At 41.5% G+C, this 24,668-nt stretch overlaps 1 protein-coding gene across 1 annotated transcript; it reads left to right on the forward strand.

Annotated features, from left to right (window-relative positions):
• The first annotated feature begins 4 nt into the window (after nucleotides 1-4).
• OAZ1 (ornithine decarboxylase antizyme 1) lies at nucleotides 5-21,963 on the forward strand. Its single transcript, XM_089690764.1, is given in 6 exon segments — nucleotides 5-209; nucleotides 12,477-12,534; nucleotides 12,536-12,622; nucleotides 17,510-17,682; nucleotides 19,624-19,709; nucleotides 21,576-21,963. Coding segments are annotated over 6 exon segments (651 nt in total). The 5' UTR covers nucleotides 5-93; the 3' UTR covers nucleotides 21,707-21,963.
• Nucleotides 21,964-24,668: the final 2,705 nt, after the last annotated feature.

The following is a 24,668-nucleotide window of genomic DNA, read 5'->3' on the forward strand; positions in this document are numbered from 1 at the left end:
GTTATTGGTAGCACTGCTCGCCATTTTGAGAGATACCGTCGGAAGAGAAGGAAGGCCGGGGGGATTTTCTGGTTCTAAGACCAGAGAGGCCGGATGGTGAAATCCTCTCTTCAGCGGATACTCAATAGCCATTGCTTTGCCAGAGAAAAGGAAGGAAATAAAAGCTGCGTCATGCCTCTTCTGAGTATTCCCAGTAATAGTAGTGAAAGGTAGGAGGCCTCTTCTGTCTGTCAGCTCTTGTGCGCCGTCTGACGCCCTCCCCTTTTCCATTCTCTTCTTATTCCTCGGGTTTATGGCAGGCGCTCAATGTCAGGCTGTTCATTTGCTGCTCACAGGCAGGGCCAGGCCGGGGCACGTGACCCTCCTTCAGGGTTAGACATGACATCTATATGGATTGGGCCTTGTTTGTGTTCGCTGTGCTGAATCACACCTTCCTGGCTTGGCGAAAGTGCATTAAAAAAAGTCCCTTTAAAATCCTATTGACTTTTTTTTTTTTTTTTTTTTTTTTTTTTTTTTTAATAGGGTTGGGTTTTTCTTTTTTATTCCATAGACGTCAATGGAAATGGGTAATAAAACCAATGTATGTATTTTGTGTTTCCTGCATGACCAGACACCTACCCCTAGCAACATTAACACACCATCAAAAACTCGCACCTCACTAGAAACTGCAACCTGCATAGCCTTAGTGCCCTGTTTGGGAGGAAAACGCAACTTCCATTAATGGTCAAAGGAAATGCACCACGTGTTGAGTCATGTGTCTTCGCTTTTTTTTTTTTTTTTTACCAGATGACCAGGGATGAAAATGCATATGACCCATCGTTGGATATTAACACCATGCACTAAAAAATATGCATTTTCATTAAAAGCTTATTGTTTTACAACCCACTGGTGCAAACGGACCCTTATTGACATATGTAACCTGGCTCGTGGGCAGGAGTTGATGTAAAGCCGACCATACTTTGCACAATCTCCTGTAGACTTGTCAAACTATGTAACGGTAGGCCCTACTTAAACGATCCATTCAACTTGTATCCTATTAGCCAGGCCCATTACAGGGTTTGTCTAAACCTAAAGGCTCCATGCACACTGGGTGTTTTGATAACGCTGGTAAAGTTCGCTGTGTAAAGTCACGTTAAAATGTGAGGTTTTTTGCATTGGCGTTTAGTGGTGGTTTTCCATGTTTTTGGGTTTTTGTTTTTTTTTTTTTTTGACCAAAAATTTATTTTGGTTAAAAAAATGCCAGTTTGACATTTTGCAGTGTTCGTTTTTATAGCTTAAAAACTCCTAGAAACCCACTACTCCGGGTGTTTTTTTTTTTTTTTTTTTTTCCCAGCCAAAAAACATTGATTAGTCCTGTGTGCGTGGACACATAGGATAACATGCTGGGGGGTTTACTGGCTGTAGAAGAAACCTCCAAAAGCAAAAAAAAATCCTAAAGGAGAATTGTATAATGTATGGCCAGCCTTACAGTACATAGTTTATGGTGGATATAAAGAAATCAGATTTTGTTGAGTTTGCTCCCCTTTTAAAAGGTTTGTCTGTGAATATACTTTTTTTTTTTTTTTTTTTTTTCCTCCTTTAAGATTAGGTCAGTTATCTTTGAAGATTAGTCGCATGGCTGAAATAAAGATCCTTATCCTTCTATTAATGCTTAAATGGGTCTTTCCTTTCTCATCGCCTCATTTTGGTTTTCTTTTTAAAATATTTTGCCTTTCCTAGTGACAAGGTGTCTTGTCGGGTGGATGGTGATAAAGGCCAAACTGATAACCAGCAGGTTGGATAAGGTATCAGCCAACTTGGAATGAGTGGTGATCAGATTTGTTTGTGGTCATTGTGAACCCCTCCATTGCCCCCCCCGGCCATGATTAATGAGGTTGTATGTTCCTTGACATTTCCCTGGGCTGTTCTAGCCAAGGTGTGCTGGGGTAGAACGCATGAAACAATTGTTTAGCAAACCGATTGCTTGGCAGCTGGCTCGTGTCTGTGTAAGTGCCATGTTTCACTTTGAGGCCTGCTAGCTAGGATAAAAAAAGTGGCTGTAATAAAATTGATTCAGCAGCATCAATTCTAAACCATGCATGCTGTAGAGCAAGTGATTGCTCAAAGTATTGGCTAAAATTTTAGTAATGTTCATGCTACCTATGTAGCATATTTTTCATTAATTTCATAAGACTACCTAGCACGAAACTGGTCATATGATTCAAGTTCTGAGATTAGGAAATACTGAATGCAAACACACTTGGCAGTTAATGGCATTTGTGCAGTTTATAAAATGGTTTGATTTTCTTGCAGGTGGATTTTTTTTCTTCCACTAGGTTTGCTTCCCCAAGTGACTGCTGAATTTTTAAAGTACAACTCCTGGTTAAAATCCCCCCCTCCCCATCGATTAGTTATGGAAGGAAAACCTCTCTAAACCTGTTCTCTTACCTTGGTATGTGAGCCTGCAGCACCTGTTCTTTTCTGTCTACTTCCTGCTGGGGTCATTCAAGGTGTCCATGTCACTTCTGGAATAGTGGTGAGGGTTATTATGCGGCACTAGGGTAGCACTTGCCACAGGTGGAATTAATGGACCGGGGGGGGGGCGGACCTTTGGTGAGCATAACTGACTTCACAAGGTAAGAACATCTAAACACATGGCAGGTGGGTTACGGGTGGGCAGAATAATATGGCGATCGACGATTGGATTTTTTTTTCCATGGTACCTCTGTACACATGCTTTCTTTGCATTCACAAACTGAAGTATAGTAAGCTTCAGGGCCAGGACAAGAAATGAGCAGGAGAGGAAGCTGCCCTGGGTGCAATAATTTATTGCAGGGATGGGGGCACCTTGTGTTGGGTGCTTTCTGTTACAAGGCTGACAGGAGTAGTGATAGTAGCATCTCTACTCCTCTTAGACAAGCACTGGGAGCCGCAAGGAGAGAGTCAGGAGGAGGTGCAGCTTGTGTCCTGTAAGCAGATCCTCTGAGCTCACATGACCTGGGGGATCTTTGCCCTGGTCACTGGCAAACATTTACTATGCTTCATATGAATGAACACGGTGAGTGATCAATACTGATCATTCATGGTGTTCATTCAGAAAAGGAAGGGGCTGATAAATATGCCAATTTGCTGTCCCTCACTCTCAATCCTGAAACGATCCACTGTGCATCAAAGATCCCCCGTGGCTTCCTGTGCAGCAGCTGAAAGGCAGCCTAAAGGAGAGAAGTCCTTTAGCTGCTGCATGGGCAACCAAATGGGGATTGGTTTAGTGCATTTTTGGGGGTGGGAAGAGACCCTATATGCAGAAGTGCCAGTGTATGCGGCCCAAGGCAAACACACTAACTGGATGCTTGAACAGGGGCAGCCAGTTGGTTGCCTCAAATAAAACACAGCAATAGCGGACAGCTAGATGTAGCCAACAAAGAGCAGGGTGAGGTGCTAGACATGAAACTCCAACCGAATACCCTTGTCCTTATCTCACCCCATGTCTTAGGTTCAGCAGCTCTCCATGAAACGAGCTCCTCTGGAGGGGCAGAGATCACCTGAATTTAGTAATTGTGTATATTTGAGTCAGAAGGAGCACCAAATAAGTTTCTCAGTATTTCACAACCAAAAAAATCAAGAACAAAAAAACAGCCAGCCATTTTCTTGGGTCCCAAACAATCCCCTCTTTATCTGGCATTTAAAGCTTAAAATGGTGTCTAATAGACTTGTATAGATCCTAGAAACATTAAGGCAGGACCATATTGTGTGTGAATGCCTGTTAGTGGCACCAACAAAGCTGGGAGTAGCAGGTCACGTTTGATGCATATGGCACCTGCTACAGTTAGAGGGTTAGTCCACTTTTGAAAGATAATTGCTGCAGTAAAGAGTCTCTATAGGAAGAGGATCTGCAACATTTATAGATTTCATTAACCATTTCCTGTCTTTAGGCAGTTTATAAACTGCATCGATTTTTGAAGAGGTTAAAGCAGAATCATGACTGCAGCTAGTCATGATCTAATATAATTTTTCAGGGCCAAGTTCCTTAGTAAAAGTAATCAAAGTGGCTATCCCTTTTACTAGTCTCTTCCGTCCGATCCAGGCACACTGTGAGAGGAACAGATTGTGTTCCTTGTCGCTTCTGATTTCATAGCACAAGGGTTTTGTCACTTCTGGGTTTGGTTCTGTGTTTATTGGCTGCTTAACAGCCAGTGAAGCAGCTGATCAGACCAGTTTGGCTGCACTGGAGGCCATAGACTAAATCTAAGTCTAGAGAGGACCTGTCATGCCTTTTGCTCTCAAAGATATTCATCCCTTGTGATGCCAATAAAGATGATACAAAAAAATGAAAGTGGTTCTAAAGGCTGAAGGGTTTTCTACCTTCACACAGTAAAAAATCCGCGTGCAGCTTCTCCTCAGCCCTTATACTCACCTGAGCCCAATCCAGCGACATGCATGAGAGCAGAAGCTTTCCCAGGTCTATCTCATTGGCTGAGACATTGGTTCGCACTGTAGTCACTTGCAGGGGTGGGGCCGAGCTGCACTGTCTTGAACAAAGGGAAGCAACTTGGGAGCAAGCACACACAAGTGCCCCGGGGTCGGCAGCTTGTTATGGGGCACTCCTTATCAGGGAGGAGGGGCCATGACCACCAGTGGGGTACCTAAGAGGAGGTTCAGGGCTGCTTTGTTCAAAATCATTGCACAGAGCAGGTGTGTGACATATATTGTGTGGTTTCCCCCCCCCCCCCCCCCCCCGAACCTTTACAAATGCTTTAAAGATAGTGTTAAAGAATTCTTAAAATGTTCACGTGCTAAAGCGACTGCTTGCATCCGTCCCACACGCACGTAAACAGTAATCGCACCACACATGTAAGGTATTGCTGTGAATGTCCAAGCAAGGGCAATAATTCTAGCACAACACCTCCTGTGTGACTCTAAACTGGTAACCAGTAAAAACTTTTCAATTGCCTATAGAGATTTTAAGGTACTGCAGCCTGGCGCTGCTCCACAGGCATATGCGATCTTAAAGCATGTCATGTTTGTTTACGTGACATAACCTCTTTTATAACAGTTGGGTAGTTTGTTTTTGTGCAGTAAAACTTATTAAATTTGAGAACTGTGCAAATGTGACATAAAAATGAAACGTCTACCATTTTATTCTCTATGGCCTCTGCTTAAAAGAAAAAAAAGGGTTCAAAGTCTTTCTAGCAAAAGCTGATTTTTACATGTAGAAGAGTGTCTGTCTGAATTGGCCCAGACTGGAAGTGGTAATACAAATGCCATATTTGTAGACTGCCCCCACACCCATGAAGCCTGGATGGGAAAAAAAACTCTAGAAATCCTGCACGTGTGCTGGGTGTGTCTTGCATCAGTTGAACCCAAATCTGTTACACTTTAGGTCTGCCTTTGGCTTAATGTACACGAATCTACTCTGACCACCGGCCGCGGGAAAACACAAATCGTGACAAACTCGTTGCCACGGTTTTGCGGTTTCCTGCAGTCAAAACATTCCTATCCTGAACTCTATTCTTCTGCGTTCAGGAGAGGGAGGTTTAACCTCACCTAAACGCAGCAGTTCCTAAACTGGTAAATCCTATGTGTACATGGACACACAGGCTTTTATGGAGTTGCGTTTGGGAGCTTTGGGAAAAAAAATGGCAAAAGCTCCTAAATTTGAGTTTAGGAGCTGCTCGTGTACAAAAGTGGCCTTAAAGTGGATGTAAAGTTGGGTTTTTTTGTGTTTTTTTTTACTGTAATGATTTCTCTGCAGTAAGGTAAAAATGTTTCACATTCAGCTTGCTATGGGGCACACTAAAGGATGGAGGAGCTGAGAGCGCCATTGGAAGACCCCAGAAGAGTTTAATGGCTGCTCTGTGCATTGCCTAGAGTAGGTAAATAGAATGTGTGGGTTTTTGTTTTTTTTCACTTAAGTGTGAGTAGTCATGATTCCCACTCGCTTGTTTTTAGTGGAGGTACAGTGCACTTCACATCTGCATATAAACTACTAAAGAAATGGAAGGAAAGGCTACCCAATAACCCACCTGTTGCTTCCCTGCCCCCCGTGTTTCTATGCAGTCATGTGCTACAGTTTTTTTTACCTTCATGCATGAAGGTAAAATAAATTGAGTCTTTAGAACCACTTTAATAGAAAAATTCTGCAGAGGGTATCCAAGCAATAGGGAATCAGAATTAGGTGGGTATAGCCTCTTATTTTATAAAGATCCTACTGCATCTGTTGTCTTTTAGAATCGTTTCTGATCCATACTGAGAAATGGCAATGTATATGCATCCTTTGTGTTATAGCATCTGCATGCTTGAATTTCCCTTTGTGGCTTTGCTTTCACATAAAAATTAATGCCGGCATAATGTGTGTTCACCTGTTTACAGTTGGATTTAAATCTTTGCATACTAAATTTTGAGCTGTGGTTTATGTGAAGTATTTAGTTACATTTACAGCATCTGCAAAGTGGTGAGCCTGCAGAATATTAAAAGCATATAGATGACATTTTTCTGAGTTATCCAATCGTGCTACAAAATGGAGGGTTTATTTTGTGCATATGCATAAAGCAATCTGCAAATGGCTGCTGTTTTCAGGTTTCTCAAATCCCCATGGGCATCTGCTTGCTACATCTGCTGAGATAGCGTGAGCTGGGGGTGAGGGATGATGTGTAGAAGAGTTAAAATCTCCTGCAGACAAGAGCCTGTTATTGAGAATCTAATATTAGATCATGCCTCAACAGTTTAGCACTGTTACAGCTTATCCATTTGGTAAAATGGCATGTGAGCACCAATAAAGACATGTATTTAAGCTGATGGGTGATCAGCAATAACTCTCCTTTCACGAGGGCTCCATACAATACAATTAATTGTTTATCAAATCAGTGTTTTTGTAGATTTTATTTGCATAAAGTATAAACACAATACAAAATACAGGTCCAGTTGGTACCTAAAATTTAGGATATATGAAAATACAGCACATATGCATCAGCTTATACATTTCAGGGCATAGATATTACTTGTCACAATAGATCTGTGGGGTAAACAGAGTGACAAGTGGCATAACATTATTTAAAATTCAGCAATCTGAATAGACTCTCACAGTTCAATAACTGGACAAGTGGGGAGGTGGCTGTGGGGAAAGGATAGTCAGGTGGGATGGAGGGAGGGGTGGGAAAATGGGCATGAGGGAGGGAAGAATAATGGGAAGATGACCTAAAGGCGAAAAGTACTTGAAAGGGAGACTAGGATACAGCTGGGGGCGGGGTGAGACCCTATGGCACGGGTGTCAAACTGGCAGTCCTCCAGCTGTTGCCAAACTAAGTCCCATGAGGCATTGCAAGATTGACAGTTACAAGCATGACTCCCAAAAGCAGAGGTATGATGGGACTTGTAGTTTCGCAACAGCTGGAGGGCTGCCAGTTTGACACCCTTCCCTATGGCATTATACCAGTGTTACTTTTCGTCCAATTGTATCGTTCCATTTACTAATAAAGTGCACAGCTAGATTCCTATAACAAATGTGTGGAAGTTGCATGATCGTATCTATAGTAAATCATGAAATGGTGACCAGAAATGCAAATACAGATCAAAAGTTCTTGTAGATATGCCTCATACTTTTATTTTAGGTTGGCAACTTGTTATGGAGCCAGAGCATTTCCAGAAGGTCAGAGTAGTGGCAACGTTATTTCACACTTCAGGATTCTGTTAAAGCAGTATTACAGGATAAGTTCACCTTTCATAACCTGTTACACCCATTTTCAGGGTGTAGCATGTTATGAATTCCTCTGCTCCCCGTCAATCCCCAGCTTTGACAGTTTATAAAGAGTTACAGAAACTAGGTTTGTGTCTTTTTTTGTTTTGTTTTGTTTTGTTCTCTTTTGGGGATAAAGGTTTTACATACAAACTGCTCATTGGAAGCATCCCTGTAAGTGTTAAATGGTTTGTCTCATTCATGTAACTGATAAATTCTGCTGGTGAGATTTAAAAATACTGACTGCCCAATTTAGCAGGTTAAAACAGCAGAAACCCTAAAGGAACTAATACAGCCACTACGTCTAAGAATTGCCAAGCTACAATTTGTTTGCTTTTTTTGTTTAATATCGCTTTAAGAAAGACGTGCTGAAGGGGGAGGTCTGCTATTGCTAAGCTCTCCAAGGGTGTAGGTCAACGTTTGGTCTCCTCTCCAGTAGGCTGTAAAGATAGAATTAAGTGAAAAGGTCCAGTAGAGTACGGTTTGCAAGGGGGTGGTCAGGAGAGGAAGTGGTGAGAGAGATCTGCACTGGTGCCAAACTGTTAAACTGAATAAACTGAAGCCTTTATATTACCTGAAATGGGGGGGGGGGTGGGGGGGTTGTTGCTTGGCCCTGTCCAGTCTCCCTCTTCACAGGATTTGATTGACTGTGGCAGGAGCCAATGGCTTCTGCTGCTGTCATACAACCAGTTATGCTAGAATGTATGTTCTGGGTTTTTTTTTTTTTCCCCTCCCCCCTTTTTTTTTTTTTTTTTTTTACCTCACCATGTATGGGGTAACCCTAAAGAACCGCATTTGTCTGCATGTCAGGAATGAGCTTGATTTCACAAGAGTTTGGCAACGCACAGTAATGTGGACCAAGCCTTGGACAGGGGTGCATTATGACTGAAAATACTTTTCAGGGGCACCCCAACTGGAAAAAGGTTGAGAAACACTGAGGTAACATACAGCCATATAATGTCCCCTGCAGCTGATTGAGTACCTCTTGTGCGACCTGTACTTGCAGTGTATCGTATCACAGATGTGAGCCCTTAAATTCTGAGGCAGATTGCAGTGCCCTTGCCCAAGGGCCTAGAAAGTTGCTCCTTGCTGGAGTCCTCAGTCCTTGGAGCCTACCAGTGTGACTCCTTTCATCACTTTGTCTAGGGAGCAATTTTTGCAGCAGTCAAAACTTCAGGCTTAATTCTCAGAGGTTACCAGTCTGGGCTTTCTTAACCACTTCCAGTCGAGACACTTTTACCCCTTGTCCAGGCCAGTTTTCAGTGCTATCACACTTTGACAACTGCGCGGTCATGCAACACTGTACCCATATGAATTTTTTAGCTTTTTTTGAGACAAAGCTTTATTTTGGTGGTATTTATTCACCACCGGGATTTTTTTTTTTTTTGCTGTGTAAATTAAAGTTCAAAAACTTTGAAGTGTTTTTCTTAAAGTTTTGCGAATAAATAGTATTTCATCATAAATCTTGGCCAAACTTTATTCCGTTTATATTTTTAGTATAATTTTTTTTATTTTACATACTGTCACCCTAGCAGTACAGTGTCACCATGGTGACACTACTACTTGTGGGGGTGATAAAGATTTTTTTTTTTTTTTTTTACACACGGATTGCTTTTACACCCATAAAGGATGTAAAAGCAATCATTTCTTCTCTCTAGCTGCATTCTTGCAGCCATTGAGAACTACTGAGTGAGCTGTGATTGGTCAGTTTGTCACATGGTACAAGGCTGTTGTGAATAGCCTTGTATCATGTGACCTCTGTGATCATTCACAGATTTCACACGTAGTAAGCAATGATGTCACAAGTGACATCTTGCTTACTCTGCATGTGATCACTGATTGGCCAATCAGTGATCACATGATCGGGACCTCGTGCAGAGGTCCCGTCCGATCTGCGGGCACCAGATCGCGGTGCTGCGCGCTCCCAGGGAATGCCATTTATAAACGGCCACCCGACCCTGCACTGCCACCGTCTGGCTGTTTATATACAATGGGCAGATGAGAGGTGGTTAAAGTTCCCCAGCCTGAAAAGTTATTTTACTACTGATACCTGTTTTTGTATGGTGGCTGGCTTAATCCACAGAAGTTATTTCTCTCTTCCGAAGTGTTTTTGCTCAGCAATATCAGATTTAGGAGTTGGAGGTATAAGTAGACTTTTCTTTTTAGAAGATCCTGTGTCTAGAACTGGAAGCACTTTCAAAGCCTTTTCCCTGGCAGATTCTGTTCTGCAATTGGTGAATGTTGTTGCATCCATCTGATTTAGACCCTGAATGTATAGTATAAGAAAAGAGATCTGTTCAGTCCTTACTGATTCCTTTCTCCAACAGTTGCCACTAATACCTATTGCCGTGCAGTACTGTAAAAGGCTTGTGGATCTCCTACACTAGATGTTTAGAATGGACCTTCTGTCTATACACATGTATTGGACCTTTTTTGGCTCAAATGCTGGTCTGCAGAACATGTTGCACATGCTCTGATGGGATGTCGCAGGAAATAAAGCACACTTTTTTTTTTTTTTTTTCTTGCGTAGATGGAAGAATCTGAGTTTGTCTAGTTTGGTTCAGCCAGGAGGCTGAAAGTCTGTCCTATTAACTCCCAGACCTCTTAGTACCTCTAAGTCCAAGGTATAGCCTGGAGCTTATAATAAAAACACCAGCGCAATTATACAGTCCTTCTAATTTTGGTTATCTGTACTGCAGCTGGCACGTGTTACCCCACATATAGCAGCAATTACCAAATTTAAGAACTGTGCCACGCAACCCACCTTATTTTCAGTGATGTGATAAATATTAAATTACGTAATACCATGTAAAATCTGCCAAATTTTGATCCATGTATGGGCAAGCTTGTTGTACAGAGGTCTATTGAGTGTGGTGTCCCTCTTTTAGCCCTGGTTCACAACGGTGCAATTTACAAATCGCACCTGAAGTTGTATCTAATGTATTTCAGTGGAACGGTTTTTCTGTGCAATTTGAAGTAGCATGATTTCAAAAATGGATCCTGCACTACTTTTTTTTTTTTTTTTTTTTTTTTTCAAACTTCATTGCAACTTGCATTGTCTTCTGTTAAATTAAGTTGCAGTGAAGTCAGAGGTACAAATCGCACTGCGTTCTATGGATTTGAAATTGAACTTTTTTATGTGAAGTAGTGCACTTTCAATGTCTCCTTCAGTGTGAACCAGGGCTAAAGGGGTTTGGGGTGGGGACTGCAGGGGGGTTTTCAGCAGGAGACCGTCAAGAGCTGTGCAGAGGGGGATGTCGGCACACGTACTGGCCATTGGAGGACACGGCCAGAAGACTCCACACTGAGATGATGTGCTTCCATACCCTGGTGTGGACATTTTTAAATGGGGAAACTGGCAGGATCACAAGGTACAGGGGTTAGACAAAAAAGGAAGCAATACTTGACTTACAGGTGTAAAAATGACTACGTGTTTTGTGTTGGAAGCAGTGTAACTCTCTTTTGCTGCCGCTGTGTGATGAGACTCCTAGATAACAAGTGGGAAGCCTCACTTTCGTCATTCACTGTGTGCACTTCTGTGAGTGAGGCTTCCCACCTGTTAGCTAGGGGCCTCCTCACACAGCAGCAGCAAAGGATGTTACATCACTTCTGCTTTCAACATGAAACATGTCATCCCTTTCACACCTGCAAATCATGTAGTTTTTCCATTTTTATTTAATTTTCCTAACCCTTGTATTTTACACAAAGGAAGCAATGCAAAGAAAACCGGTCACAATATTTTTATTTAACACAAGTACATGTTACAACAGACACGTCAGGAATATGAAAGGTTGTGGAAACACTTTAACCATCTTATGTGGTCTGGATCAGCACTTGTATAACTTGAAAGGCTAAATCTCACCTCGTGCAACTTTCCATTCACTATATGGCTCCCAAGGACCTTAACCTGGTTCTGTTTTTACTTTTTTTTTTTTTTTTTTTTTCATTCCATATGTTTACTCTGGCTCACAAGGTAGCCTTCCTTGTTGCTGTCACCTCTGCAAGGGGGGTTTGATTTGGTGGCAATGTCTTGTAAGGAACCTTTTTGGTTCTATGATAGGATGGTTGTCTTGAGGCCTAGGGCCTCAGTTCTACTTAACATGGTTCTCCCGCTTGGCCTTTTCACACAAACAAGGCTGTTGTACTTCCATTTGTCCTGCACCACCAGAAGAATATTTTACAGAAAGTACTAAAATCCTGCTTTAGTGTTTGCCTTCCTGTCCAGGTGACAACCAAACTCTTATCTTTTATGGGCGTTGCAGGAACAGGAAGCAAGGAAAATCTCACCAATGGTAAATCTGAAAATTGCTTTTTAGAGAAGTTTCTGCATTGCAGAGGCACTGGGCTACTATAGCCAATGTTTTATGTTCGCCCAGTGGTGTCTTCACTTTCTCCCCCCCCCCCCCCCCACATCTCCCTTCAATGTACTTGCTCCTTTAGCAATTCTTAACTTTTAAGTAACTGTGAAGTATGCACACTGAGCTTACGAGTTCTCCAGATATTCCTTGCGGGCTGGGTGCTTGACCTTTGAGATGCTAGCATTGTCTGCAGTCCTAAGACTGTCATATGATCTAAGATAAGAGCGTGATAACCATTTTGTCGTTTTTTTTTTTTGGTACTTAAAAGCTGTATGAAAAAATATTTTCCTTTTAGTCCTTCCAGGTACATAATGATTTAACTAAATGTCATTTACTATGGAGCTGTCTTTCATGCTGAACATAGAGGATAATCTAATGTGTTTTTTTTTTTTTTTTTTTTCTCCCAGTTCCAGGGTTTCTTTCAATTGCTGTAGTAACCTGGGTCCCGGGCCTCGGTGGTGTTCCTGATGTCCCTCACCCACCCCTGAAGATCCCAGGTGGGCGAGGGAATAGTCAAAGGGATCACAATCTTTCAGCTAATTTATTTTATTCTGTAAGTATCTACATATTCTTTAAATATAGCTTTTAAGTGAGTGTTAACCTGCCAGATTTCTAGTGTGTTTTTATGATTCGGTTCTGAAAAGACATATCTGATTACCACATACCACGCAGCTGCCCATGAATGGCTTAAAAAAAGCAAGTGATGTCCATTTTCAAGGGTTAATGGTATTTTGATGCATTAAAGTGGCTTACTCCAAGGCTGTCAGCTTTTTTTTTTTTTTTTTTTTTTCTTTTTTTCTTTTGTACCAGGCAAGGTTTTTGCCTTTTTATAGCTGGTTACCAAAGTATAGCAGTAGCCCTGTGCCTTAGGGCATTTGATTTGAAACTTCATACTAAAGCGTCCATTAGGGTTTGATCACTCAGACTCATTCCTTTGAATGTGTACACTTCAGTTCAAGCTGTAGAGGTTTGCAAACATGATTTTTATTAAACCCTCAGTGTTTTTTAGCTTGACACACTGATGCACACAACATAGGGGACAAGCTCCAGTCCCTGTGTGCAAGGGTGGCTGCGTAGATTGCTGCAGGAGAATGCACTTTTAAACAGCAAAGCTTGAGCAGCAATCAAGACACAAGCTGAAACTTATACAAGTGGTAAAACTTGCTGAAACTGATACAAGATTAAAGTGGTACTAAAGGCATTTTTTTTTTTTTTTTTTTTTTTTTTTCTAAAATGAAAGGTTAAACATAAGCTGGTCTGTGCAATGATATTGTAGTCAGACCCTTACTGCTTTTGTGGTCCCCCTCCTTACAAGCAAAGCCATTAGCAATGTTCTCTGGGGCACCCATGCAGGTGTGCTTCCTGGCTGGACTGTGCGTCCAGATGTACAGTGTTGCTTGGCTATGCCCCCTGCTCGCTCCTAGAATTTAACAGCAGGATCCAGTGGTTTGGCTGCTCGGTGTAAGCATTTGAGAGCAAGAAGTGCTGGATTGATAGACTCAGGTAAGTGGTTCTAACCTCCAAAGGTTTTTTACCTTTTCTACATTCTCTGCCTTAAAGTGAAACTGTTCTCCTTCATAAGGCTAATACTTTTCAGTATCCTGCCTCCTACTCTCCTCTGCAAGGGGTGTGAGCATTTTGGTCTCTTCTGTTGTGACTAGGGATGCACCAAAAGTTCAGCCACCGAAACATATCGGCCAAAAATGGCTCTATTGGCATTTAGCCAATACAGGGGACTGTGTACTGCAGATGGGGGGGGGGGGGGGCAGGACCACTTTCCCTGAGCTAAAGGTGTGTTTTTTTTTTTTTTTGTTTTTTTTTTTTAGTTTCTTTCCTGAGCTAAAATGGTGAAGAGGAAAAAAAGCCAGCAACTGCGTTTAAAAACCGGCAGTGACAGCCAGTGAGGGAGCCTCTCTGTATACACTACCTCCCTGTATACATTGCTCCTCTCCTGCCCCCTCCTTGCACACAACCCCCCCCCCCCTTACAAAGATGGCTTGTCACTCCTATGCTATCGCATAAAAAATGACCATAAAATCATAAGTTAAAAATATACATAAGTGTAAAGAAAAAAATTGGAGACTCCCCACCCCCATATACACTGCTTGGTTTTCGGCCACATGCATTCTGAATCTTCGGTTTCCGCACCAGAATTATCATTTCGGTGCACTACTAGTTGTGATCTTCTGCATTCAATACAATATTGACCCAAAGGGGCAGTTTTATTGTTAATTTGTGGTCTTAAATGTCTGTCTCTTGGCGAAAATATATGTACAGCCACCTTATACAGTTGGGAAAATAATTATTTGATCCCCTGCAGATTGTAAGAAATGAAGGGTCTATAATTGTTCTTGGGTGTATTTTAAATGTTAGAAACAGAATATCAACCAAAAATGCAGAAAAAAAAAACCATACAAATGTTCTAAATTGAGTTGCAGTTCAGTGAGTAAAATAAGTGTTTGATCCTCTACCAACCAACAATAATTCTGGCTATGTGCACAGATTAGTCCTGTCAATTTAAGAAGGTGCTCCTAACCACACATTGTGTATAAAAGACCCTTTCAGATTCTTTCTTGCATTCAAACCTCACCATCATAGTAAAGACCAGAGCGTTGTCAAAGGATGTCAGGGACAATATTGTAGACATTAGAGCGATTATTTGCAAATGGAAGCAATACAAAATAACAATCAATCTCCCTTAGTCTGGAGCTCCATGCAAGATTTCACCTCATGGGGTAAGGATGATCATGAGAAAAATGAAGGATCAGCCCCGAACTGTGATAGCAGAAAAGCAGCGCTCAAACAGGAAACACACCTGATTCAGCAGTGGGATCCAGGATGGCGTTCTCAGGCTCCAAAGTGTTCTCCAAACACTGGTTACAGGATACAAAAAGCGCCAGCAACTCCGGAGTTGCCAGCTCTTCCTGGTGGTTTTGGTTTTTTTGTTCTCTTTTTGTATCTGCTTAGAAGTGCATGGGAGGAGCTTGTGAATGATCTTGGTGCTACAGTCGCCAAACAAACCATTGGTAACACAATACGCCCCATGGATTGAAATCCTGCAGCACCCACAAGGTCCCCCTCAAAGCACATGTACAGGCCCATCTGAAGTTTGCCAATGAACATCTAAATGATTCATAGATTGATTGGGAGAAAGTGCTGTGGTCAGTTGAGACCAAAATTGGGCACTGACATTAACTCGCTTTGCTGTGTTTGGAGGAAGAAAAATGCTGACTATGATCCTAAGAACACATCCCTACAGTCAAGCATGGAAGTGGAAACATGCTTTGGGGCTGTTTCTCTGCTAAAGGTACAGGCCAACTTTGCCGCATTGAGTGGCCAATGGACGGGGCCATGTATTGTAAAATCTTGCATGAGAACCTTCTTCCCTCAGCCAGAACACTGAAGATTGGTTGTGGACAGGTCTTCCAGCATGTCAATGACCCAAAACATACCACCAAGTCAACAAAGGAGTGGCTCAAGAAGCACATTAAGGTCATGGAGTCGCCTAGCCTGGAGGCAGCTGAAACTTCGAATTGCCAAGGGACAAGCAGGAAACCTTAAGGATTTAGAGATCTCTAACAAGTGGACCAAAATCCCTCCTGAGATGTGTGCAAACCTAGTAACCAACGGCAAGAAACTTCTTGCCTCTGTGCTTGCTTGTTTCTCGTCAAAGTACGATTTCATATTTTGTTTGAGGATCAAACCCTTATTTTACTCACTGAACAGCAACTCCTATTTATAACTTTTTTTTTTTTCTGGATTTTTGGTTAATATTCTGTGTCTATGGTTTTAAAATACACCTATTATAAACCCTTGATTTCTAAGTGGGAAAACTTTCAAAATCTGCAGGGATCAAATAATTTTCCCTGCTGTAACGATGCTGTGGTTTAAAAAAAAAAAAAAAAAAAAAAAAAAAAAACTTGCTCAGTTTGTCCAGTATTCCAGTCATACTGGCATTAGGATACTTTAATAATGTGCTGGTTCTCTATAAGGATAGATATCTGCCTCCAGGAAATGTTAATGGTCCTATTCAGCTTGTGAAGCAACTTCAGGAATTTGGTCTGTTTGACATATGAAGACTTGAACATCCCAATATGAGGGAATATTTCTGTTCTAGCACATGTCCAATGCTGTCTAGGGTAGATCTTGCTTTCTGTACAACTGACTTTCTTCCGTGGATTGGATTGCTTGCATATGCACCAAGAAGCTTGTCTGATCATTCGCTTGTGTGGTTTGATGTCCAGGTGGTTTGTTTTGGGGACACTGCTTTGGAGGGTCAACCCTTGTTGGCTGAATTTAATTACACCTAAGGATGCCATTGACTGTCTGAATATTTTTATAATATATAATAGAGGTACAGCATCCCCACTAGTGGTCTGAGATGTAATGAAAGCAAATTTAAGGGGGAACCTTATTAAGGAGATCTTACATTGAAAAAATGGGGGATATTATGCAGGTGATTAAAAGCAGCAGAAGAAGCATTTATAATCAGAAATTACTCAGCATGGCAGGAGGCACAGAAAAATCTTTTTAAAACTGATATTTTGAGGAAGGAGAATAGATGAATCCCCTTCTGGTAATCATAGCTCGAGCCCAGCAAGATCCTACTAGATCTGCATTACAAAATCTGAGGGTGGTATTGTATGACATGCCCTCTAGAGTGCAAATTATTTAATTTTATACGGCTCTTAAAGGACTGTAATACCATACCTGTCCAATTTTTAGCAACACTTGCATTTCCAAAATTAACACACAGATTGACGCTGGATGCCCCTCTGTCTTTGGAGGAGTTAGAATTGGTGGCCTCACAAATGCATACAAGGCCCCTGGATTATCCATGTTTTTGGAAAGTTTGTTATTTTATCACCATGTAATTGTGAAGTGATTGGTTTGCAGGATTGTTGGTTTTGTAAAATGTCTTTAAAAAAAAAAACAAATTGGGGAACACAATGTAGGTTTTCTTTGCTGATTTGGAAATTCGAACCTAGCTATTCTGATCTAAAGCTTTGATTCTGAGATTGTGTTCTGAACCAAGTATGCAGCTTAGAACTTCACGCTTGTACTACATTTATATTCAAGATGCAGTCAGGCAACTAGTGTTTTTCACAAGTTTAGGAAAAGCTGTGGCTAAATGGGATGCATTTTCCCCCCACGGGGTCCTTGTAATCTATCCCTACAGTGTTGAAGCTAAAGGTAAAAAAAAGCTTGATACTTTGCAGCCAGAGATCAGCAACATGGTGGAATTTCACACTAGCAAGTAAATACCTGCTCTCCTACAGATGGTGAACACAATGTCAGATCCTGCACTCCAGTTGGGACACTGGAAAGTAGTGATGGGTTCACTGTAAAAATATTTTCAGACAGGCTGATACTGTATTCAGACTGTTGACCTATGGACCCTTTCACCTCTAAAGTGTTAAGGTTTTTGTTCTTTTTCCAGGATAACAGGCTGAGCATAACAGAGGATCTTGCATCCTCTAACAGGACCAGAATTCTTAATGTCCAATCTAGGCTAACGGATGGAAAACAAGTAGAATGGAAAGCTGTACTAAACAACAACAATTTGTACATAGAAATCCCAAGTGGCACACTCCCTGATGGGAGCAAAGATAGGTAAGTTAATACAAATTCTTTAGTGATTCAAATTAAAAGGCACTGTAAACATTTTATGCTTTCTATAACATATTTGTGTGCAACCTTCTGTGTAATGCATGGTCAAATCAGGCCTGTATTTACAATAGTCAAGGGCTCTGGTATCTTACTAGTTTTCTTACATTTTCTCCATGGTGGTATGTGAACAAGCAGTGCCGCTGGTTCCTGAGACAATTGGTAGCTTTTCTGCACACACTGCTAGATCCAGAGCTGTTTTGTGTAAATATTTCCAGGGCTATAAGGTTTTAAAACCGTTTTTTAGTGTGTGCACGCATTTTGTCTAGTGTCCTGTGCACTGCCATCCAGAGCAGTGTGATTAGTGACACGGCCCCTTAGTAAAACACTCCCTGCAGTTAACCCTTTGATTGCCCCTCATGTTAACCCCTTCCTGCCAGTGCCATTAGTGTCCATGGGGTGTTTGGGGTTTTTTGTTTTTCTTCTATGCACAGATCACTGTATTGGTCACGCTGTAACTTTAACGTAAACCAATTTACACATATTGGGGTTTTTTTTATTTAGCAAAGACATGTAGCAGAATACATTTTGGTGTAAATTTGATTTCTGTTTTTACTGGACATATTTAACTACTTGTCAACTGCAGATAGCCGAATGACCGCTACACTGCGGCTGGCCAGTTCTGGGAGGGCGTCATATGACGTCCTCCCAGAACGCGCTCTTCTGCACACCCCCGGCGATCTCCGTGATCGCGGTGTCCTACGGACACAGCTGATCACGTGATGTAGTAAAAGGCCAATTACAGCTTCCTTTTACCATGTGATCAGCTGTGTCCAATGACACGCTGATCACCGGGAAATGCAATTGCCAGTTCTCGGCTGCACTTTCCTCACGCTGTCAGAGCGTGAGGAAAGTACTGCCGAGAACCGGCAGTTGTCAGAGCAGGGATCGGCACTGATCAGTGCCCTGATCTATGCCCAGCAGTGCAGCTCAGCAGTTGTGCCAGTCAATGCCACCTATCAGTGCCGCCTAATCAATGCACATCGGTGAAGGAAAAAAATTACCGGTTTGCAAAATTTTATAATAGCAACAAACTTTTTTTTTTTTTTCAAATTTTTTTGCAATTTTTTTGTTTATCTCAAAAAGTAAAGTGCCCAGCGGCGATTAAATACCACCAAAACTCTAATTGTGAGGGGGAAAAAAAAAAGATAAATTCATATGGGTGCAATCTTGCATGACAGCGCAATTGTCAAAGTGCGACAGCTCTGAAAGCCGAAAATTGGCCTGGTAAAGCAGCGGGTAGAAGTGCCTGGTAGGCAAGTGGTTAATAGCAAAAAGTCAAATAGTTGTGGTTTTTTCCCCTCAATTGTCGATTTTGTGTTATTATTTTGCGCCCTCCCCAAAAAAGACTATCAAATACCAACAAAGAGTTCAGTTTGTGGGGGGGGGACTTAAGTTTAACTTGGGTGCAGCATTGCATGACCTCAATTGCCAGTTAAAGTAACACAGCAACGTAATGCAAAAAATGGCCTGGTCAGGAAGGAGGGGGGGCGGGGTAAATCCTCATGAGGGCAAGTGGTTAATGGGATTCTAGGATTCAAGCAGCACAACAGATGTTGATTTGAACACTGACCTACCAACTTGCAGTAGGTTGTCTGTACTCGGCATGAATTGCCTAAAACATTTTTGGGCAGATTTGGTCTCAAGTAAAAATGAGCTGAACAGCTTTTGGTATGATTGCTTTGGCTTTCTGAGACCTGGAAGATGGTATGAGTTCAAGTAACTGACAAGGGAAAAAACTGAGTAATTATTGGCTGCTTTTTGTGTTGTCCTCAGGCAAATGAGGAAAAGCTGACTAAAAGTAAATCTTTAGGATTGCTTCTAAAATTTCTTGTGTAAGACAAAGGAAATCTAGCTAACTGAGGAATATTGCCTTGTATTTTTCAGTTTTGCTGTTCTGCTGGAATTTGCAGAGGAGCAACTCCAAGTTGACCATGTTTTCATTTGTTTCCACAAGAACAGAGATGATAGAGGTAAGTTTATTTGGGGGGGGGGGGGGGTGTATTGTCAATTATGACGACAGCAGAGTAAGAAAATACTGCTGCTAGAGAAACTAGGTGCTGTTTACACAATCCTACTCCCAGTAACCCCAGCCTTGCCCTGGGATGCAAAAGTACACTGGAAGAGGAAAGCGCAAGAGCCTTATGTAATTTAAAATTTGTTGAAATCAAAGTGCAAATACAGCTGTGGCGGTGCTGTGCCATATTTCACACCCATCGATGCTTAATTGTAAGGCTACCACTCTTATGGTGGCTAAGTACTGCTTGTTGCAAAATTATTTTTAAAAACCGTATGCCAGATAACAAATGGCTTGCAAGAGAATGTAAAATGAGTAGATGTGTATGTGAAGTTTCTACACTTGATGCAAAGTAATAGCATTGCTACTTTTAAAACCTGGCATCAATGTGTAAATGACAAATGGATGGTAGTGTGAGGACCCACTCACCCCAGCCATGAGCTAAAAATCTAGCATGTTGGCTGGTGTACAATGCCTTGCCCATTTACAACATAAGGCATGACTTTTAAAGTATCATTAAACCTACATCATAAACTGGCAATAAATGCTGTATTACTTCCTGTTCATACTCCATCACTATGGGATTCATGTTCTGTATTCTGCAAAAACCTGGTTGATCCTGCTCTTCATCTCCCCCTTCTGTCAATGTCCCCAATGCAGATTTTGCAGAGCAGTGTTGGCAGCTACTGCACATGCTTAATTTTCAGTGAGTTCCTATGCTTGGCATTTTCTCTATATTCACATGGGCTGCTCAGATGTGATAGGGAGTCACAAGTGGGTGTATACACAGTGGAGAATGACAGCCAGTTCCTCCCTCATGCCCATTAACCAGATAAATACAATGTGGGTGGGAGATTACATCTTGATTGATGGAGACTTCACAGTCCAGCCCCCCCCCCCCCCCCCCCCCACACCTTCTAAGACACAGGCTGGAGAGGCAAGATGACCTGTGACTGTCAAATCTGCCAAAAAAATAGATTTGATTTCAGATACCTCTTTACATATTTAAAAGTTTGATGTTTTTGCTCTGTATCCGATGTCTTGCTTTTTGAAGTTGCACACACATCGAATGGTGACAGACTAGGGTACATTAAATTATCCATATGCTCAGCCTTAAAAGCTTTTACAGTTTACCAGTTTAGAGTTGGTCAAGTTGAGGTCTGGTGCTGACGTTCCCTTAAGTGTGTGGAATGATCACCATTTACTACATGTGCGGTACCTACATGACTAATTGCAAAAACAATGTCCTCATAAGGAGGTGTGAGCAAAATGTGAGGTTTTATATGCACTGAAAAATGCAACATGTTATGTGCTGTCATTCATTATGATGCAGCAGAGAGGGGCATAACGTTTTTGTAGTGGTAGAATAACTTTCCTCATGGAAGGACCTAGGAGTTTCGGAAGTAGTTCAGTGGACTAACTAAATCGTTTTGATAGGTGTTAAAGTAGCATCGACAGCTCAAATGCCAGTCAAAACAGACTTTGGGGGATACTTGCTAAAACTGGAGAGTGCAAAATGTGGTGTTTCTCTGCATAGAAACCAGCTTCCAAGTTTCATTGTCAAAACTGAATTGAACAAGCTGAAATTATAAGTTGATTTGGCTGCCATGCACAGCTGTACCAGTTTCGGTGCTCCAGGTTTGGTAAATCTCCCCCTATGAACTGCTCACTTTAAGAAAAAAATCTCTTGGCAAGAAATAGTGCTCGGATTGCTCCTTTTTAATGTGCACTTAAATAAAATCTAAAGCCTCTGAGGTGTGAATTTGGAAATGTGGTTCAAATGATATAATAATTTTTAACCAGCTTTTTCAATCTTTTGCAGCTGCACTTCTCCGAACCTTCAGCTTCTTGGGCTTTGAGATTGTGAGACCTGGACATCCCCTTGTCCCTAAGAGACCAGATGCTTGCTTCATGGCTTACACATTTGAAAGAGATTCTTCGGATGAGGATTAGTAATCTTGCAATGTTCCGCGTCTTTAGAGCTTTTTGTTTTTGCCCCTCCCCCTCTCCTTTTTATTAGTCATCTAAGATGAGTTGTGAAACAATTTCAGCATCTCTTCAGTTTACTGCTGTGGTTGAATGTTTGCCCTGGTCTCTGTCCAGGTTAGAGCTGATAGTGAAGGCAGGATGTTGAATTTTATTCGTCAGATCCTCTTTCCTGAATTTTTGTTTGCATGTTTTGATGTTGAATAAATGCGCACTCCAGATTATTGCAATGTCATTTGAAGTTTAATGTGTTTAGTGATATCAAAGTACTTTAATTCTAAATAAAACATTTATATTATGTTTTTAAAAAGAAACCTTTTACTTTCAGCCCAGGGAAGGGGGGGGGGGGCACAGAGGTAAGGTTTAGAAGGAAAGCATGGTTTGACAAAAATTGACCATTGACAGGTAAAGTCAATATCTCATGACAATGGCATCTGAAGGTGAGTGGCATGTATTGGGCAGCAGGTGAACATATGTTATCCTTGGGCTTGGATGCTAGGGTGAAGGTCAGATGCAGCCATGCTGAAATGTATTTGCCATTTGTGACTGCAACATGTCAGCACTGTTGCATCTGCCCGTCACGGGTGTCTAATGATTTACAAGCCCAACGATGAGTGCCAGTATTTTTCAGTTGTGTACATAGGCCACATGAGCCCTTTACGATAGCACCCACTACTTATTCCACACAGCTATTGGGTCCAGCCAGGCTGAGCACAGTGACTTTATTTGGACAAGGTTTCAAATGACTTCGACGGGTCAAATTGTAATGGCTAGGCACATGTCGACAGCCAAAAAGCATACACTGGGGATGTGAACAAAACTGGACCACTAAGCAGTAGATTTCCTGGTCTGAGTATTGTTTTGTGTGTTTTTTTTTTTTTTTTTTTTTTTTTTTTTTTTTTTTTTTTATAGCATTTGGATGGGGGGTTTGGGTGCATCTTACATGGGGAGATATGGCACCGGGATACGCTATGGGAAGAAGGCAAGCCAATGAAGACAGTGTGACGCTTTGGGCAATGTTGTAGAAAACATGGGTCCTTCATTTGTATGTCAGCAACAATGTTAGGTAGGTTGAATGTGTCAAATGAACAAAGTACACACTTTCATGCAAGCTATTTCCTGATGGCAGTGGCTTATGAACAGGATAGTGTAATGTGGTTTGAGAAAACAATGGGCTCATGGTGACTTGACCTCACAAATTCTACAGATCTCATTCCAATCTATAATCTGTTGGATGTTGGGGAAAAAAGTCCAGATCATGGAGATCTTGCAACTTAAAGTATCTGCTACTGACCGCTTGGTACCAGATACCACCTTCTGAGGTCCTTGCTTCAGTGGGTCTGGGCTGTTCTGACAGTAAGAGGACCTACTCAATATTGGGGTAAGTAGTGAAAATGTTATGGGATGTAACATGTTATGGATGCAGATGTGCTTGTGTTGCTGCATTCATATAATCCAATACATTATGGGAGGTATGTGTAGACAACATGTAGTTCTGTCTACAAACTTCAGTTTTGATAAACTTCACGTGGTTGTAAAGGCTTTAAAAGTGAAGTGTGGGATTTAAAGAAATAAACATTCATATTCACGTAGGTGGATGGAGCATCTGTCTGCTGACTCCACTGAGAACTTGGCGATAAAAGACCACTGTTCACTCATCTCTTGGGTCTGCTCTGTTTTTTGCCCCTCCAGCACTCACTGGCCTGTGAATGATTGGTCTCCCAGCTGAATATGGAGAGATTGAGCTAGCTGCCAGTTGGGCATCTGGGCAGATTAGGACATTACTGTCTGGCTCCCTGCAGAGCCTGGGCTGACTTTGACATTAGCCAACAGTGGGTTTTAGCTTGCAGTTGGCTGAATCTGGGTCACAGGAGTGCAGAACAAAGTGCCACAAGAAGTTCAGGGTTTTTTTTTTTTTTCTCTTCCTCCCCCTTGTGCATTCTCTGGATTGAGGTTAAAAAAAAGTTTTTGGAATTCCTAAATGCCAGGTGTCACCCTGTTTTTTCTTTGGTTGTTACTCTAGTCCCACAAAGTATGAGACCATATCTCCATTTCTTGCTTTACGCTAGATTATGTGTAGCTTGAGTTTTAAAGTGTTTCTTAACCACTTGAGCTCCTGAGGATTTACCCCCCTTAATGACCAGGCCTCTTTTTTTTTTTTTTTTTTTTTTGTTACTCGGCGCTGCACTAATTCAACTGATAATTGCGCGGTCATGCAATGCTGCACCCAAACGAAATTTACATCCTTTTTTTTTTTCACACAAATAGAGCTTTCTTTCGATGTAATTTGATCACCTGTGCGCTTTTTATTTTTCACGCTAAAAACAAAAAAGTTTGAAGAACAATATTTTTTACTTTCTGCTATAATAAATATATAGTAAACTCAAAGTTGGTTATAAATTTTGGCCAAAATGTATTCTGCTCCATGTTTTTGGTAAAAAAAAAAATCCCAATAAGTGTATATTGATTGCTTTGTGTGGAAGTTATAGCGTCTACAATCTATGGTATAAATACTGCAATTTACGCCATTTTTCTGCTATACCAGGGGTCTGCAACCTTTAAGACATAAAAAGCCACTTGGACCCGTTTCCGAGAGGGGAAAAAGACTGGGAGCCGCAAAACCATTGCAACATTTAAAACAAATCCGACACTGCATATATTGCAAAAAGCGCTCTGGTCATGAAGGGGGTTTAAGGGCCCAGTAAGCAAAGGGTTAATCGGGGCCACAGTGTATCGTCATAATCACAATCATAGCCTTAGGTCAGTGGTGGGCAACCTTTTTTTTTTTTTTTTTTTTTTTTTTCTCCCCCCCCCCCCCCCCCCCCAACTGAGCCAAATCTCGCCAAAACCACAATTGAAATTTATTTTGAGAGCCACATTTTTAAAACTGAAAATTCATCCCCCATATCAAGGCCCCCGTGTCAATTCA

The sequence above is a fragment of the Staurois parvus genome, unplaced genomic scaffold, assembly GCF_062004578.1.
Source record: "Staurois parvus isolate SC_StPar_1 unplaced genomic scaffold, SC_StPar_1.0 ptg000541l, whole genome shotgun sequence".
Lineage (NCBI taxonomy): Eukaryota > Metazoa > Chordata > Amphibia > Anura > Ranidae > Staurois > Staurois parvus.